Source organism: Semicossyphus pulcher, unplaced genomic scaffold (genome assembly GCF_022749685.1).
Source record: "Semicossyphus pulcher isolate SPU_LCO1_2020_fin unplaced genomic scaffold, fSemPul1.0.p SCAF_16, whole genome shotgun sequence".
Taxonomy (NCBI): Eukaryota; Metazoa; Chordata; class Actinopteri; order Labriformes; family Labridae; genus Semicossyphus; species Semicossyphus pulcher.
The window spans coordinates 16,684,118-16,703,210 of record NW_027211670.1 but is presented as its reverse complement, the minus strand read 5'-3'; the positions used below and the strand labels follow the sequence as shown (position 1 = coordinate 16,703,210).

At 40.5% G+C, this 19,093-nt stretch overlaps 4 protein-coding genes across 4 annotated transcripts; all 4 read left to right on the top strand.

Annotated features, from left to right (window-relative positions):
* The first annotated feature begins 422 nt into the window (after positions 1-422).
* On the top strand, positions 423-2,060 carry LOC138593757 (dual specificity protein phosphatase 26-like). The gene is made up of 3 exons (XM_069664848.1): positions 423-620; positions 753-970; positions 1,491-2,060. Exons 1-3 carry the CDS (start codon positions 493-495, stop codon positions 1,700-1,702), a joined length of 558 nt encoding a protein of 185 aa, XP_069520949.1. The 5' UTR covers positions 423-492; the 3' UTR covers positions 1,703-2,060.
* Positions 2,061-3,540: 1,480 nt separating this feature from the next.
* Positions 3,541-10,047, top strand: LOC138593399 (dual specificity phosphatase 29-like). The gene is made up of 5 exons (XM_069664398.1): positions 3,541-4,352; positions 4,561-4,633; positions 6,861-7,045; positions 8,698-8,918; positions 9,671-10,047. Exons 3-5 carry the CDS (start codon positions 6,891-6,893, stop codon positions 9,889-9,891), a joined length of 597 nt encoding a protein of 198 aa, XP_069520499.1. The 5' UTR covers positions 3,541-4,352; positions 4,561-4,633; positions 6,861-6,890; the 3' UTR covers positions 9,892-10,047.
* Positions 10,048-11,727: 1,680 nt separating this feature from the next.
* On the top strand, positions 11,728-15,405 carry LOC138593943 (dual specificity phosphatase 29-like). The gene is made up of 4 exons (XM_069665029.1): positions 11,728-11,855; positions 12,067-12,284; positions 12,408-12,505; positions 15,355-15,405. The coding sequence occupies exons 1-4, from the start codon at positions 11,728-11,730 to the stop codon at positions 15,403-15,405; spliced, it is 495 nt and encodes a 164-aa protein (XP_069521130.1).
* LOC138593942 (dual specificity phosphatase 29-like) lies at positions 15,347-17,575 on the top strand. The gene is made up of 4 exons (XM_069665028.1): positions 15,347-15,430; positions 15,539-15,749; positions 15,830-16,053; positions 17,264-17,575. Exons 2-4 carry the CDS (start codon positions 15,577-15,579, stop codon positions 17,476-17,478), a joined length of 612 nt encoding a protein of 203 aa, XP_069521129.1. The 5' UTR covers positions 15,347-15,430; positions 15,539-15,576; the 3' UTR covers positions 17,479-17,575.
* The last annotated feature ends 1,518 nt before the right edge of the window (positions 17,576-19,093 follow it).

Sequence of the window (19,093 nt, the reverse complement as noted above, 5' to 3'; positions counted from 1 at the left end):
TTGCAGCAGTTTGAGGGCCTATTGATGTCGCGTGCAGCTTAATTTTCCCTCTTTATAGCCAATTTGCTTTCACTAGATATTTATGTCAGAGCTGTAAACTAGCTGCGTGCTATTACAGTATTTCTGTTCCATAAATGCGGTCCACTTTCTGTCATCTAATATAAGCAATGCACTTAAACATTTTGTCCCTAATTACATCCAATTATCACTTGCTTTAATGCAATGATTCATCTCTGTTTGGGGCTTATTAAATTAGAGTCCCACGGCGGTGGTGTGAAAAGCAGAGCCCGGGCTGCTCTGTTTGTTGTTCTGCCCTCTGCACGAGTAAGACTACACGCTAGGTTAAGCACTAAATTGGGTAACCGTCCAGTGACGGCAGATAAACACCTGCTCGTACAGATCATCCCCGAGCCGGAGTTGACGGGAACTGCTCTAATACAACAAACATTTAGGGCAGAAATCGATCCAAGAAAGGGCGGATTCGGACTCAGAATGTCAACCGTGAAAGGGAAGAGAAAGGAGTATCTGACTGTGAAGGATCTGCAGAAGGTTTTGGACTCTTGCAAACTACATCTGAATGAAATAGATGAGGTGTGGCCAAAAATATACATAGGGAATGTGTAAGTATGCATTTTACTTCTTCTTTAAAGCAGACTTAAATGAGTCTGTCTTGCAAGGAAATCTGAAACTTGTTACTTGTGTTAAAGAGTATTCTGCTGTAAAACACTCTCTCTGTCTTTGTGTCTTGCTAGGGCAGTAGCCCAAAACAAGGCAGCCTTGCTGAAGTTAGGTATAACTCATGTTTTAAACGCTGCACACTCCAAGCGAGGCAGCATAGGGAACCAAAGCTATTATGGCCACGGCATTGTGTATTGTGGCATTCCAGCAGATGACAACACTCACTTTGATCTGGATGTTTACTTCCATCAGGCAGCTGATTTCATTCACAAAGCTCTGAAGTCACCTGATGGTAAGACTCCTTGAAGGCTTCTTTTGCACATGACTCCTGCACTGTGAGTTTAATAATATAACCCAGCAGCTAAGCGTGTTTTTTTTCCTGCACATTGCTTTTATTTCACTCCATAAATCCCTAAAAAAAACCCATCCACTTAAATCCTCCCATCATGCCGTCCTCTCAATGTCACCACATTGTACAAGAACTTGTAATGTGAGCGTATTTCCAGCCAGCAGTAATAATAAGAGTCTTACCTTGCAGAATTTAAGTCTATAATGTGACCATGGCTTCTTTCAAAGAACTTATCAAGCAGAGGACGAGTTGGGATTAAAGAGACAGTCGGGCCCGGGCCTGCAAAGGGACTTTAAATGAACAAAGGCGATGAATTGTGGGAACTATTTTTAGCTCCCAGCAGGAAAAAAGAGAGGCCGCAGCGTGAGACGGGCAGCCATGTATGATATTAATAAGACTGAGGCCTCTCGCTAATCCTTCCCTCACATTCCCTCTCTTTTCCTTCATCTTGTCTGTTCTTCAGGGAAGGTTCTGGTGCACTGCATCATGGGAATGAGCCGGTCATCGACCTTGGTGTTAGCGTACCTCATGATCTACCGGCACCTCACGCTCAAACAGGCTTTGCAGAAATTGCTCCAGAAGAGAGCAATCTACCCCAACAAGAATTTCCTGGCTTTGCTGCTGGATCTGGATCTTCAGCTGACGAAGAGGAAGAAAATGTGTCAGATCCTCTAATCAACATGTTTACACTTTATGGTCACAAAGCAGCGTGGTGTCTCGGAACGATGTCAGTCTGTAGGTCCAGACTTTAATCATTAATGGATATTGAAATTTTACACAAGTAATGACTGGATTTTCTCCAGATTTAGCGTTTTTTAACAGTTATATATCATGTTGGCACCATGTTAGCATCATGTTAGCATTATCAAAAGAAAGAAGTATGGGGAGCTGCACGTCAAAACCTCAGCTTCACTTTTATCATGTCAATATTTAGCATGTTAGCATGTTAAAAACTAAGGAGATTTTATACAAAGTACTCAGCCCTTTAGTTTTTATTAGCATGTAGACTGTTTAAATGCTAACATAACATAAAGAAAGCTGTGTCCCAATCCAGGGGCTGCAGCCTTCGGAGGCCGTATTTGAAGGCCGTTTGCGTCACTGAAGCGCGTCGAAGGCTGTCCCAATCAGGGACAGGATCCATCGGGTGCGTCCTTCGCGGCCCGCCGTATCTCGAGATGCATTGTGTGCCAATTCATACGAAGTGGTGGACTTTTAAACGGCCGAGGAATACACTTTTAAATGTCCAAGTTTTTGGTTTCAACTCAATCGAATAGCCAAAAGTTACACATGTTTAAGAAAACAAAATGGCCCTTGAAACAAATTATCTTAAAAATAATAGGTTAACTTACGCAACCTTAGTTATGCTAGCTAGTTAGCCCGCTAGCTACCCGTTGCGAGGCGACAGGAGCGGCGTTTGGTGGGACTGGGACACAGCTGAAGATATACTTTATTAATCCCCGAGGGGAAAATTCAGTTTTAGCATTGACATGCTAAATGTTAAAGGACCACTGTGTTTGGTTTGTCCCTTCTGGACTACCGTAGAAACAAGTCAGAGCAACATGGCGGGCTCCTTGAAACAGGATTTTGTTCCTCTGTAAATACAAAGAGCTATTTTTAAGGTAACAGAAACACAATCACACTTATTTTCAGGTGATAAAACACTAGTTAAAACATGTTTATGAATTTTCTATTCCATTTCAGCCAACAGATACCTCCTTAAATCTCCCATGTTAAAATCTTAAACATGGGTCCTAAATGGAAACAGGCAAAATCTACAGACTCCTAAGGCCTTAATGCCTTCTTCTGCCTGATGCCTTCTTTAAATTATATACGTTATAGCAACTTGTTAAACATTAGAATTTAAGATGCTAACATACAAACATTAACATGCTAATGTTAGCATGCTAGTAGTATTTTAATTGCAAGATGCTAACATGTTAACGTCCAGTATGCTAGTTGATATGCTAACACATGATAGCATTCAGCTAAATGCACATCTGAGCCTAAGTCGACCAGTCGACGTAGAGCAGCTGAGCCTGACGAGCTTGAGATGTTAGAAACAACATGGCCTCTCCTTCAGCACCAAACTCAGGCCTAGCTTTACATTTGTTTACCATTATCGCTACCATAGCTGTAGAGTTTCTTGACTGTGTGTTTTTAAGGGTTTGTTTGTTTATGTTTTTAAAGATAGGTCAAAAAGACTGTAGAACAACTGTGACAATGTTAAAACTTAATATAATGTGAAGTGACACAAGACTGTATAATGACCGTTAAGGCTGAGGAAATGTAATGATTAGCCTAGTTGTGTCTTTACTTCTAATACTTGTCTGGCTTTTTTCAGCACCTGTATTTGTATTACAGCAGAACGGACCAAATACGTTGAGGAAAATGTTTTACAAAGCATCATTCTTGTAAACTCTGTAGATGGAAATGTGTCTGTAAGTCAACATTGAAGCTGAGAATGGGAATCAATCTACAGAAAATGTCTTCAAACAACCCAGTGTGAAATATCTTATTTGTCAATTATGTAACATTTTGCGCTGCAGCTTTTGATTGCCATCTGTTGAAACATCAGTAATGAGAGACACAAAGAGGTATGCGCATGCATTTGCTACAGCAGAGTGTGACAGCAATGATTCCTACCTGTTAGAAGTCATTATATCACATGCAGGCACACAAGCAGACACTTGTATCTTCATTTACATCAAACTAAAATGAGCAGTTCATTGCAAAAACACCTCTAAATGTTATGATGGAGAAACAGCAATATGTACAAAACTACTGTGAATTTTATGACATTTTATTTCATCTACAGATACATTCGGGTTTATGTTCTGTCAGTTTTCTTTGTGCACTTTGTAACTCTTTTTGGTATATTACTTTTATGCTTAAGCCAAGACTGAGTATGTTGAAAGTGCAGTTTAAACACTATGTTTTTTCACTCTTCTGCTTAACCATCCACATACATAAGATCACAAATTCCTGACTTTATCAAATGTCCAAATGTTAATTTAAACACATTCATCTGTAGCGGAAAATTTCAGCTGACAATGTGTCACATATAAACTCGAGCACAGCACCACTGATCTTGTTCTCCTGCTATTTGAAAAAGCTGTGTCCTATCCTCGCTCCTATGCTGGTAGCTCGGGTAACCTTTGTGGAATGCAGAAGATGATGCCAGAATTATTTTGGGCCGAGATTCAGATGTTAAAATAGCAAAAAAGGTTGCAGGGTAGATTACCAGGGAGAACGCAGACAGTTGTGCTGTCGACCTACATGTAGCTCTTGTACAGAGAGACCTTGAAAAGCAACATTTCCAGCCAAGGCAAGTGTCTACTAACAAAATGTTCTTACAAATAATATTCATTACAATGTCTATAACCTACAATGAATGGATTTATTGTACTGTGTACCTTTGTTTGCAAGGTGAACCTGTTTATAAAGCACTTTTATAAATTGCTCTGTGTGATGATACTGCATTGCGTGATGGATTACCACACTTTCTCCTTTTATTAATTTGCTCACAAATACAGACGAGCCACATCCAAAAGGCTAAAGAGGGGGGAGTGTAATTCATAAAACCCACCGAGAAGAGGCCCCGAGGAGGTAAAAAGCCATTTTTATTTGCCCTCCATGTTAACCGTGGGCACTTTCCCATACATAGCATCTTTAATTACACAGAAGTAGAGCAGGAAGGACAGGTTAGCCTGAGGGGGGGAGGCTATGAAAGCAGCGCTGCAGCTCAACATGTGCACCAGGGAAATCAGTTCTCTGCCCTGACAGTGGGAGGGAGGATAGGGTTGTACTTATAGATCAATGAGGAGAAAGAAAAGCCTGCAGGTACTCCGGGCACATGTTGTACTTGTGCAAACACACATTTTACTCTGCCTTCAAGCTTCCCACACTCATATGCATGGAGCATATGATACGGCTAGTGTATACGCATGCAACCGTGCACACGCAGAGATGGATAAATGATGTTTGAGTGCACCTCCATATGCCGCAGCAGCCGCACCAAAGGTCACTGAAACAGATTTGGTCTCAATGACTCATCCCCGTGGACGCGACAATAAGTCTGAGTGCCACATTACGTCTCCACACTCCAGCAGAATGCAAATAAGAAGCGGTTTCTTTATTATAACAATGTGTACACGTCGTTTGTACGTCCTCGGCCTGCAGCAGAATCACACAGCTGCCTAAATGGATGCTAATGTATACAGTACGCATAGGATAAGTCTCTCCAAAGCCCAGTGTGTAAATTGTAAATGCACAGGTTAGACCTGCCTGCAGGAAATGAAAATCTGATGTTTATAGGCCTTGAATACCAATTTTCTGCATCTCTGGGGATAAATAAAGCTAGCAAGTGCTTCTGAACTGTTGATAAAATAATGAGAGCATCAAAAGGTCATCGTACAATTATGTGTTCATGTGGTCCTTTGCTGCAGTGGAGTGGATTTATTGACATATATAGACTATATTTAACAGCTTAAGGCATGTTTACTGATGTTCTAATGAACAATCCTTACTGTTGTATTTCTTAGTTGAGGCTCTCGTTTCATTAAAGCTTATTAGTCAGAAGTGGAGTTATTAAGCTTTCAAAAGAAAATCACATGGCGCCTGAAAGTGGACCAACATGTGTATACGGTGGACATTTTTCTTCTGACATCTCCCTCAGAATGGGAAGCTAATTTGCTAAGTTGCTAATGTCACATTACTGTCGTGTTCCAGGTTGTACATCATATAAATTTGACAATCATTATAACTTAATTTCTTCTTGATTAATGAAAAGATAACTGATAGTAAAAATCTGGAGGGAAATTTGGGCCATATTTAAAAAACAACATATTTGTTAAACTACTAGCAACTGGCTAGCTAGTAAGACAACAGTTAATGTTAGCATTCAACCACTACCTAGCTTACATTACGTTAGCTAGGAGGTAAATTCTAACATTGTATGGTATTATTATTAGCTAGGCATTTACAACTTTTCTACTGCAATGTGTAACACTACCAAATGGTAGTATTAGCTTTCTGCAACTTCCTAACTTATAGTTATATTAGCCCGTATAGTAAGTGGCTAGCATGTATCATTACGTTAGCTTGGAAGTAAATTCTCAGTTTCTAATGTATTGTTAGCTAGGAATTTACGCCTTTCCCATTGTAACTTGAAACACTACAAAACGGCACTATAGCTTTCTTCCACTTCCTAGCTAATAGTTAGTGGCTATTTTAGCCTATACAGTTGGTGGCTAGCATATATTATCCTTCTGCTAGCTTCAAAGTAAATTCTCAGGTTCTAACACATTGTTAGGTAGGAATTTACGCCTTTCCTATTCTAACGTGTATCACTACAAAACGATAGGCTACTATAGCTTTCTGCAACTTCCTAGCTAATTGTAATATTATCTAGTAGTTGGTTTAATGCTAATGCTAGCTGTTTTCTTACAGTAGCTAATGAGTTACTAAATCTGTAGTTTTTATCTTGAAATATGGCCCAATCTCCCTCTGGAGTTTTTCTTTTCCAGTTTCTGATCCATGCGGTAAAATAAAATTAGGGTTAGGGTCGGATACCCTTAATTTATACGACCTGATAATCAACAATTGGACAGTGTAAAAGTATTTGAGCTTCAAACCTTGAGCGTGATGAGGAAATTAGCCGCTTTGTGAATATGGCCAGTTCTTAAACGGTAGATGAGCAAGGTAAAGAAAAAACTGCTCTTCAGACCAATTGTCACAACAGTTCAAAGTTCTGTTGGGTTAATAACCCTATCACCTTAAACTACCAGTGAAACTAAAAGTTATAATTCTATTTTGTGGTACTTCAATGTGACAGGTTGTAAAAGCAGAAGTGGAGCATCCAGACATGCCCAGAGGCTTCAGCTGCTTGGCGAGCCCTGAGGGGGCAGACGGCAGGTATGAGACCCCCCCGGCTTCAGAGCTCCAGAGGCTGATGTGGACGAAGAAAGGGAGCAGCAACCATCTGGATGAGGTTCAGCCTAGAATCTATATCGGAGACATGTGAGAGACATAATCTATTTTCATGCTTTACAATAAGAAAACTAGACAATAGAGTTTTAAAACTTTAAGACAACTAAACATATTTTATTAAAGATGAAAGCACATGCCTGCTATCAAATAAAAAGCGACTAGCTGGTGAACCAGTGGAGCATTTAACGGATTTAAAAGAGCCACATATTAGCCTCAGGAGTTGGTGGGGAAACAATACAAGGTGGCCAGAAACACAAATACAAATAAAAGCTTATGCTGCTTCATGTCTGCTGGATGAGTAAGCAGTTTTATAAACGGTTTGCTAACTAGCTTACAATATCGACAAGGTTGTATGTCAAAATTTACAAGCTAGCTGTGTCCCAATCCAGGGGCTGCATCCTTTGAAGGCCATATTTGAAGGCCAATTGCGTCACAGCAGTAAAGGTATCAAAGGCTGTCCCATTTCGAAGGCTCCTTCAGATGCGGCCGACAAATGGCCAAGGAATACACTTTTAAATGTAAAAATTATTGGTTTAATTGGTTAAAAATAATGAAAGGGGCCTTGAAACAAATTATCTTTAAAATAACGGGGTTTAAGTTACGTGATGTTAGCTATGATAGCTAGTTAGCCTGCCAGCTACTTGTTGCTAGGCGACAGGAGCCACGTTTGGTGTCGCAAGGGTAAGGGCGGGAAAAGCTGGTGACACAAACAGAGAATCCTTCTTAGACCAGATCGTCTCATTTCATTTGCGGTCTACACAGGCTACGAAAGACTCCGTAGAACGCATTCTTCAAAGGATGCAGTCCCCGAATTGAAACACAGCTGCTGTATCTGCCAGCCATTGCTACCCGTGGCTAAACAGTCAGTTTTTGTTGGTTGTATAACTCACATTAGTTGTTATACCCGTCTTTTGGGTTGACATGTCAGGACCCATTAGTAAACTAAAGACTTCGGACACAAGTTATGCTTTTGTTCTTAGATGTATGCTAAATATTAGCATGTTACTTTGCTAACACTATGCATCTTCAAATGCCAATGTAAACATTAGGCCCAATAACTTTTGACAAGTTAGCCATGGATGTAGCATTTCAATATTAGCATAATGTTGTACTTAATAAAATATTAATAAAGTACTTTCAGTAGGTACAGAATAAGCGTAGAGGACAACAGCCTCAATGTCAGATTTATACGCATATTATACAAGTGAAATCAATTCATTTTAAGTGTTTAAAATACAGAAAAACTGCCTCAAAATAATTTATAATCCTTTAAAAAACAGTGTCTCTGTCACTCCAGATAGCTCACCGACATCAGTCAACGGTTATTTAATGTACCATATAATTATGTGAACGTTCTGCCACTCAATTATTCATTCATCTGTGTTGTTTTTTGATGAACAAAGCCTGTGATATCTTAAAAGACAAGACAAGCTGTCTCACCAACCAAAAGGTTTCATAGCTTAAACTTGGCAAAACAAATGTTTCCTCTACTTTATGCATAAAACAGCTTATAAATTACCTATAAACCATAAGTATAAATATTTTATTTATCATGAATATGACAGCATCTAAATAATTAATCAGCATTCCTTATTACACAGTGGTCATATGTATCATTAACAACCATGAACTGTGCTCATAGAAGCATCACCAACAGATAATTGTGCTCTTTTGCATTTCAGGTACGCAGCCAAAGACAAGAGGACCCTCCAGGCTCACCACATCACACATGTACTCAACGCCGCTGATGGGAAGTTCAACGTGAACACGGGCGCCAGCTTCTACCGAGACACCAAAATCACTTATCATGGAGTGGAAGCTTTTGACATGCCGTCCTTTAACTTGAGTCCCTTCTTTTACCCGGCGGCCAATTTTATCAAGAACGCTTTGAGCTCGCCCACAGGTGAGGAGCTCTTACTTTCCTCAAGGTATTTCTCCTCATTCTCGCACATTAGCTCGGACTCTGAGAGGCAAAGTAGAGAAACATTTGTCAGTCAATTCCCATTACGGCAGCCCCCAGTTGTATTAGTCATTAAAATGCAAATCAAACACTAAACATAATATCAAGCTAATATCTTCCCCCCACGGTAATCTTCTCATAAGCTCAGACCTTGGCTGGGAAAATTGGTTTTAAATGGATTGCCCTGGTAATTTGTAAGCAACACTTTTATTGGACATGGAAATTACACAATTATGTTTGTGGCCTGTGCCTGCCTGGCCCGTTATGCAAAGTGAAGTCGGTATCTGACATGACAGTAATAAGACGAGGCCTCCTCATTCACATGCTGGCTGATCGGGGGCTCCAGTGTGTGGCGGGGCCTACAGTAATCCCCCGCAGAAATACACAGACGCCAAGACAGTTCAATTACGCGCTCCTATGCGCCCTAATCCTCGGGCCTCGATAAGGAAGAAGGGATTACCGTGTGTAGAAACATTTGTTGCAATATTGTTGCAAACTTTTAGTCAGGAGTTAGAAGTACTCCTCTCTGTGATGTGCGTGGTTTTTAATCCACAGTGGAGCAACAAATTAGACGTTAGAATAAAGTTCAACACAATAATCCAGTCATTGCATGGTTGTTAATATAGACACAAAGCTGCTAGAGGAACACTGAGCTCTGGACTTAACGGTGAGTTTTTGTTCCCAATGATTGGCAGGTAAAGTCTTCGTCCACTGTGCGATGGGTCTCAGCCGCTCGTCCACTTTGGTTCTGGCCTACCTGATGATCCACGAGGACATGACGCTGGTGGACGCGCTCAAAGGAGTCGGCGCCAACAGGAACATCTCACCAAACGCTGGTTTCCTGGAGCAGCTGAGAGAGCTGGACAAACAGCTGCACTACCAGGGAACATCGCGGAGTGCCAACGGGCGGATTTGAAATAACTGTCTCCTGTCGGACTTTGACGGCAACTAATTTAAAAATCAATTCCAATTGTCTTTATAAGATAAATTCCATTTTTTTGTGAAGAAATTAAAGCAACTTAAATGGCATTAAATGTGTTTAATTGTTAAAAAAACCCAAAAAATTACCCTTAAGAAGATGTGTGTATATAAACAATAAACAGTTATAAAGAAAGAGCAACTAATCAACATCAAGTCTTTTTAAAAGTGTTATTAAAGAGAATGGTTATAGGATTATTAGGAATTATCCAGCTGAGCTCAGTTTAGCATAAAGACAGGACACTGGAGGAAACAGCCTGGCACCTCTAAAGCCTGATAATTAACACGTTTTGTTTTCTTTACTCAGTTTTTATTGTTCAATCTGTGCACAAACAGAAAGGAAAAAAAGGACAAGATGTGGTTTTAAGAAGAGTTAAATGCGTTAAATATCTTGTGCTGTTCAGTGACTTCAATGGAGAACCAGATCAGTGCTCCAAGAAATAGTTTCATGACCATAGAACCACGACCTGTTTTTAGGTTTGTGTCGTCATAAAACTACACAAATATTTACTTAAAGCTCCTGTGAGGATTTTTTTGCTGGTTATGAAACAGACTGAAATTAATCCTGATTACTAAATATGACCTACAAAAGCAAACCAGACCATCAGCGACAAGATTGATTATTTCTATATAGTTATTTCTAATGCCTGAAACTGCTGGCGTGGGGGTAGGTGTCAGACGAGGTGATTAACTGCACGCTGCCTTTGTTTACATTTTACAGGGCATTTAAAGTAAGTGGTACATATGACTGTTAAAGAAAGTATGATGAGATTGTTTGTTAAAAAACACCACTTAAGCATTAACAGGACAAAATCAGCAAAGAGATAGGAGGTACGACTTTGTCCACAGGGGGCGCCAAAGTCAACACAAACACAAACACAAGTTCCTCACAGGAGTTTTAAAGTTATTAAGATGTAGAAGTGTTGTAAAGGAGCACTTCTTTATGTGGGACTGAGCCAAGCTAGCTGTTTCCCCCTTACTTTATGCTAAGCTAATATAATCACTATATGGCTCTAGCTCCATAGTTGATACAGACACAGGATTGTTATTCTCATTAGCTCTTGAGAGGAAAAGAAGTAATGTAATATTTATATTATTATTATTTATTTGTTTATGTTTGTAATAATGTTTCTATCTTAGTATACATGTAAATGTCCTGGAGCATGCTCAGTGGTGTTCACTGCACTCTGAGGTACTCTCCAGATATGGAAAATACAGGCTTACCCAGGCTATAATAAACTACAGCATGCCTGTGCATCGTAATGCGCATGTGCTTGGATGTATATCTTGAATAAGCCTCTTCCTTGCACTTCTCTGTATTAGGTACAGATTGATGTTAAGCTGACTCAATAATTCCCCAGTATGTTTTGAATCAATTACACTATTACGCTTGTAAACACTGCCGTGCTGCTGTAGTTAAAAATGTCACAACACAAGCAGCCTGGATTCTGTCACAGTCATCGGAGGAATAAATAGTCCACCCTGCTCCTGAACCGACTCTGGCATCTTCAGCTGTCACGTTCCAGCGGGGCTCGGCCTCTAAACAACACTGATGCTCTGCTCAGATGGAAAACAGAGCGAGCTGCAACAGTGAGGTTACAGATTGCTGCTTCCCAACTGTTTCAGGAAGAAAAAACTAGCAAGAAAATCAGCGCTAACTTCTCAAATTTTCCATCCAGGAACATCACGCATTTGGGGAAAAATCTCCAACTGTTATCTAAGCGTTGCGCTGAATATACTTTGTGATAATTATACAACCACACTGTAGGGAAACATGAGGCCAGAGGAGGAGCCAGAGTACCAGACACCACCCACCTGCGATCTGCTCAGCCTTCTGCTGAAGAACAGACGCCCCACTGGAGCTGTCAACGAGGTTTGGCCCGACCTCTACGTCGGAGACGCGTAAGTGACAGTCTCACTTCAGGGCCCTGCTGCAATATGTCGATCTGATTGTGAAAATGTTGCTGCAAACAAGCCCGCTATTTGGCCAACTGATGGATAAATATAAAATCTGTACATTTGAGTCACCAGTGATGCATTGACAAACACATGCTTCCAGAGCTGGCCGCAGGAAAACGGCTTTTCCTTGTGTCTTCTCTTGTGTTGTTTACAGCGCTACAGCTCAGCAGAAAAGCCTGTTAGTGAATCTGGGAATAACACATGTGGTGAATGCTGCAGATGGTCCCCAGCACATTGACACTGGGCCATGTTTCTACAAAGACACCAACATACAGTATCATGGAGTGGAAGCAGCAGACTGTAAAGACTTTGACTTGAGCCCGTTTTTCACCGAGACGGCGGATTTTATTCATGGGGCTCTGAGTCAGAAAGGTACGAATCAGAAGAGCCACAGAAAACAGAAGAAACACAAGAGATGAATATATGAACTACACTATGCATACCTTATAAAGACACAGCTGACGTTTGAAATGTTCCTGTCTCTTGTCCGTGTAGGTAAGATCCTCGTCCACTGTGCGCGAGGAATCAGCCGCTCAGCAGCTCTGGTCTTAGCCTTCCTCATGATCAAAGAAAGACTAACGCTCGTAGAGGCAGTGGAGTCCGTTCGCAGACACAGAAATATTCTTCCCAATGTTGGATTTCTGAATCAACTCTGTCATTTGGACTCTTCCCTGGCCCTTAAGAGGAAAACAACATAACATCAAGGAATGGAGAAATCTGAAAGGACTATTCCCTGTAGTTCTGCGTGGTTTGATGTGGATATTTTTAAGAGCATTTTAAGGAGAGCTGGACTCAAAACTTGAGACTTACTTACTTAATCACTCTTGAGACTCGACTTGACATTGCTGTGGGATTGGATTTCCTTATACCTTGGACCCTTGCTTTGCAATTTGCAAACTTACTTAAAACATGACTTGGACTGTTTGACTTGTTAAATGACTTGAGACTTGACTTGAGACTTGCTATGATAGACTTGAGGCTTTTCTTGAACTATTCTTGAAATATTTGTGACTTGAGACATGTAAATAGACCTAAAATGACTTGGACTTGTGTAATGACTTGTGTCTTGACTTGAGACTGGCTACGATGGACCTCAGACATGACTTGGATTGTCTTAAATGACTTGTGACTCGACTTGAATTAGTGTCGCATAACTTGAGACTTGATTTGAGTCTCGTTCTGATAGACCTGACTAGATGACTTTATTAGGATTTTTGGACTCTTGATTGAATTGTGACTCGACTCGTCTTAAATGACTTGGGCCTTGACTTAAGATTTGCTGTTATAGACCTAAGGCTTGACCTGAACTAGTTTTATGATTTGTGACTTGACATGAGACTTGATAGGGATGATAGAGACTTGGATTTTGGAGCCTTGATTGACTTGTGACTTGACTTAGACTAGTTTTAATTGACTTGGGTCTTGACTTGAGATTTGCTGTTGCAGACCTAAGGCTTGACTTGAACTAGTTTTATGATTTGGGACTTGACATGAGACAAAACTTGTTATGATAGACTTAAGAAAAGACTTGGACTTGTCATGAATGACTTGTAACTTGACTTAAACTAAATGGTAAAATGGACTGTACTTATATAGCGTTTTTCTAGTCTTTGCGACCACTCAAAGCTGCTTTTTACACTACATATCACATTCACACATTCACACACTGATGGCAGAGGCTGCTACGTAAAGTGCCCAACTGTCAATCAGATATCACATTCATACCCGTTGGCTATGCCACCGGGAGCAATTTGGGGTTCAGTGTCTTGCCCAAGGACACTTCAACATGTAGCCTGAGGGAGCTGGGGATCGAACCTCCGACCTTCTGATTGAAAGAGGACCGACTCTACCACTGAGCCACAGCCACTGAGCCGCTGCCACCTTAAACTAGTCGTAAATGACTACAGAATTGATTTAGACTTGACTTGCCTTGGACGAGTCTCAAATGACTCGGGTCTTTACTTGAGATTTGCTATTATAGACCTAAAACTTGAACTTGTCATGAATGACTTGGGACTTGACTTGGACTAGTCTTAAATGACTTGTGACTTGACTTGGACTAGTCTTAAATGACTTGTGACTTGACTTGGACTAGTCTTAAATGACTTGGGTCTTGACTTGGACTTGTCTACAATAACTCGACACAGAATAAAAACTCATCAAAGCAGCTCTTTGGTGATCTTGTTTCTATTTCACAGTTAAATTATTTAAAACTATTGTTGTCTGCAATATCAGGATATAAAAACATACAACCCACTGCAGCATGCATTTAAAAACAGGAGAACTATAAACATGATTTATAATAGAGTATCTGATGAATACAGAAACGCTGGTTTGTTCCTTTCAGCTTTTAATACACTGTAAAATCAATATCACAGAGGCCGTTAAAACAAATGTAGCACCAGTGCTAAAACCCCTGCTGTACTTAAACAAGAAGACAGTATGAGCCTATAAATAAACAATGCTCCACTTATATATTCACATTTCTGATAAAATACTGTGTCTTAACTGCTGCAACCCAGTGTCTTACAGTGAAAACTGTGATGTCTAAAGAGGCTCGATACAAGATGATAAAAATATGCCGGCATGGTTCTGAGTGTGTATACAGATTCAGGTCAGACTTTGAAAAGAGATGAAACGCTGAAGCCATCTTAATAAGAGATGCTCTCCAGAGCACACTGGGAGAAAAAGAGAGAGAGGGAGAGATGCTGTCAAAATAAAAGGAATTGGATATCACAGGTTTAATGATTTCACTGTCAGAATGAATGATGGCAGAGTATGAAGATATGAGGGAAAAATAAAGGAGTCTGATGGTGTGAAAACTCTGTCTGACATGTTAGCAGCTTCATCCAGCCATTCTGCAACACAGTCATCATCACACTCTCACTTTGGGGGCTTGCATTTAGATCACTGAATGGACCATGCATATCATATAACGGGGAATCAAAGACATGTGCCATCCTGTGAAAAACCTCATCTGTCTAACAGTCTGACACATTTCAGTTCTCGTTTGGCCCCCGAGAGGCTCCGGGAAAAACGCAGTACATCCTTCACGGGCGCTTACACGGTTTCTCCCCGCGTCTGAAGATATGCAGAAACCCTAAAAGAGACTGACACAATTTCAAGGAGTCGCTCATACGGCTGAGCAAAAACTCTGACTGTCCTGTTCACTCCAGTGAATTTGGGTATCCTTTGGCGAGTGCAAAGTTTGGATAAGCACGGCTTCCTGCCAGCAGCGGAGATTAAAGTTGTGTGTTTAGAAGAGGATGGCAGGGACGCGCTGGGTGGAAGTTTTCCCCACAGGCAGCGAACGTGGCAGCTAAGGTCAGGGGCCCGCCACATCACAGCCCTAAAAATATCCCCCGCATTTGATGCCCCGTCACAGAGTGGTTATACAATCTGCGCCTGCCAGAATTAAACCTCACCATGTTCTGCCTTTAAGGACTGCTTCACAACAAGCTGCCAGGATGATGAAAACACAATTTTCAAGTAGGAAAAGGAACGACTTCAAGCTCTTGGTGAGTGGAATTGGAGATGCATGAAAAACAAAAAACAAAACTCCACTTTTTTACGACCGTAGAGGGAGAAAAAAAGAAGCAAGTGTGGTATTTCTTTCCCCTTTTAAGCAAATAAATCATGTGTGAAAGGAAGCCACAGTGAGAAAATGGCTTCTCACAAGTCAAAGACTGGCACCGCGATAAATGTAACAAAGGAAACCAGTCCAGTGGATGAATATGTTACACCTGGGGGCTATGAGCTGGAGAAAATCCTCAACCGTGGGAGTGTGGCTTACACTCATGTCAACGAGGTCTGGCCCAATGTCCACATCGGGGATGAGTAAGTAAAAAAAAAGTAATAAATTACCAAACTGTATAAAATAAAAGAGGATTAAAGTAATATTCTCTCTGTTCTTGCAGAGAGACTGCAAAGGACAAGCGTAATCTGAAGAGGTTGGGGATTACACACATCTTGAACGCAGCGGAGGGAACGTGGAACAGCGTGGACACCGGAGCTGGTTACTACAGTGACATGGGCATTGTTTACTGCGGTGTTGTGGCAGAAGATACCACAACCTTTGACCTCAGCCAGTATTTCTTCTCTGCTGCTCACTTTATAAAAGCAACACTGAGCAACCCCCAGAGTAAGAGAAGTTAAAGCCACAGAAATGACTTTTCACGTTTCCATTGGCACAAGTAGTGGATGGTACCAGTAGAAACAAAGTTACCATATTTTAGTATCCCATTCATTGCAATTCAAAATTTTCACATGGCGGCCATTTTCCCCTGATGTCAAGCTCAGGTGGGAAGCTGTTAAAATGTTGTATTGCTGTTCTCCAGGTTTAACAAGTTCGTATCTTGTCAATGGAAGTGAAAATATGGAGGGGCATCGGGCAAAACGTCAAGATAAATATTGGATACCTTATTAGCAACTTCAATAGCTAACTTTAGCATTCAACCAAGTCCGAGCTAACATTACCGTTAGCTTGCTATCCTTTCCCGCTGTGTCCTTCCTCCATCAAATGGTAGTATTAGCTAGGATGTAGTTGAATGCTAACATTAGCTGTTTTCTAAAGGTGGCTAATGGGTTATCAGATATGTAGCTTTCACTTGAAAAATGCATTTTCACTATCCACTTTTCAGCGATGAAACAGTTCCTTAGATTCTCTAAGGTCATACAACTTGCAAACCTGGAAGGTTATCTGCCTTTGTTTACTGAGTCGTGTTTATATCACTCTACTTATGTGGTTTATTCAGCTATTCTACAGATTCTACAGATCTATGGTTAAGGTACATATATCTATGGATTTAAAGTGATCTATGCTGAAAATGTTTGGTGGAAACTCACCTCACTTAGTATCTGGTCTTGTTAGTAATGGTTTAAATTATTCACACCTTTCAATAACCAACACCCCAGTATGTAGGATGATGAAGAGAGTTTGGTTTGTGGTGCGTCAAAGCCTCGAAAAATAAAGTTTTTAGAACCGGTATTGAAATTTTATTCACCTTTATTATATTTTGTTAAGGGAGAAATTATTCAGTGGGTGCCAGAGTTTTGAGAGATTCGACCTTAAACTTAAGTCAACATCCACAAACAAGTTTTCAGTATCAACGTGTATTTTCTCAGAAACAATGTCCGGGTTTCTAAGGATTAACTACAGACTCTGTTGTAGACATTTGTCACAGGGGCAGCTGACAGTGAGGAAATTGAAACTTTGCAACAGAAAGCTTAATCGTGAATGTCTAAACTTTCTGCATGGTCTGATAACACTTGGTGAACTGACCCCTTGAACTGACAAAAAATAAGCTTGTAATGTTTCTTACCTCTGATTTTGTGATTTATGCATCTCTCAGATAAACTGCTGGTCCACTGTGTGATGGGAAGGAGCCGGTCTGCCACACTGTTCCTGGCCTACCTCATGATCTGCGAGAACATGACGGTGGTCGACGCCATTGAGCACGTAAAACAACGCAGGCGGATCATCCCCAACTGGGGCTTCCTGAAACAGCTGAGGGAGCTGGACATGCAGCTGCTGGAGAAAAGGGAAAACTCAACAGAGCAGAGCTGATTGTAGGACTCGAGGGGCGGACAAGAGTCGAGTCATTTGAGACGAGATCGAGTTTGGTTTCAAGTCATTTGGGACAAATAAAAGTAATTCAAGACAACTCAAAGTCACATCCAAGTCTTTCAGGACAAGTATTATGAGACAAGTCCTAGACCAAGTATCAGTTCCATCAGAGGAAGTCCAACTTAGGTCTCACATTACGACAGGTCCAAGTCACAAGTCCTTTTAAAGACGTTTTAAATCAAGTACCAATTCCAGAAGAGCAAGTCAAATTTAGGTCCCAAGTTCATTTGTCAGGTCCAAATCAAGTCTCAATTTATTTGTTACAAACCCAAGTCAAGTCTTCAGTATATCAGAGACAATTTCAAGCCGAATTTCAAGTAATATAACAGGTTCAACAGGTTCGAGTTAAATCTATCATTTGTGACAATTTCTCCTTCTCCAAGCAGACCAATTTCCAGTTCTATCAGAGCATATCCATTATAGGCCTCAATACTCTGGGACAAGTCCAAGTCAAATTCATTGGAGACAAGTCCAAGTAAAGCCAAAGGTTCCAGTCCAGGTATCAGCTCTAAAAGACCAAGTCAAATGTTTGTCTCAAGTTATTTGAGAATGGTCCAAGTCAATTCTCAAGTCATTTGCAACAAGTCTCAAGTCAAGCCTCAGGTTTGTCCCAACGTGTTGCAAGCAAAGATTGAAGTAAGGACAAGACCAAGTCAAGTTTTGAATCATTTGAGACAAATCTTAAGTGTTTTGAGACAGGTCCAAGTCATGAGTTATTCAAGTTATTCAAGTCCAAATGAAGTCACAAGTCACTGAATACAAGTTGTAGTTCAAGTAACGGTTCTTTCTGGGAAAGTAAATTAAGGTCTCAAGTTATCTGATTGAGGTCCAGGTAAAGTCAGTTGTAATTAGTCCTGGTCAAGTCTTAAGTATATGAGATAAACTCTCAAGCCAAGTGTCAAATATTTTGTAGTCCTTAATTATTTAAGACAAGTCCAAATCAAGACACAAGTTCTCGGCCAAGTATCAGTTCCATCAGAGCAGGTCCAATTAATGTCTCAAGTAACTTCAGTCGGGTCAAAGTCAAGTCTCAAGTAATTTGTAACGACATATTCAAATGAAGTCTCAAGTCATTGAAGACGTCCATTCACAAGTCACTTGAGAGGATCTCAAGTGACTTGATCTAGTATAAGTACCATTTATATCAAATGTATAATATAGTCTCAAAGAAGTAGTAACAAGCCCAGTAAAAAGATCTCAAGTAATTTGAACCAAGTTCAAGTTATATCTAAATTTACTGGAAACAAGTCCAAGTTCTAGTCTAAGTACCAACTCTATCAGAGAAAGTCAAAATCAGGTCTCAAGATATTAGAGTTTTGTCCGACTCAAGTCTTTAGTAATTATAACAACCCTGGCACAGGTCGAGTCCAAGGTCTCCTCAACACATTGCAAGGAAAGTTTCATTGAGAACAAGTCATGTTTTATAATGTCAGACAAATGTCAACAAGTCTGAAGTCCTTGAGCTCAACTTCAAACCATGTCACAAGTCCAAACAAGCAAATGTTAAGAAGTTGAAAAGAACACAGCATTTGTGCACCTTCACTTTAAAGATGTT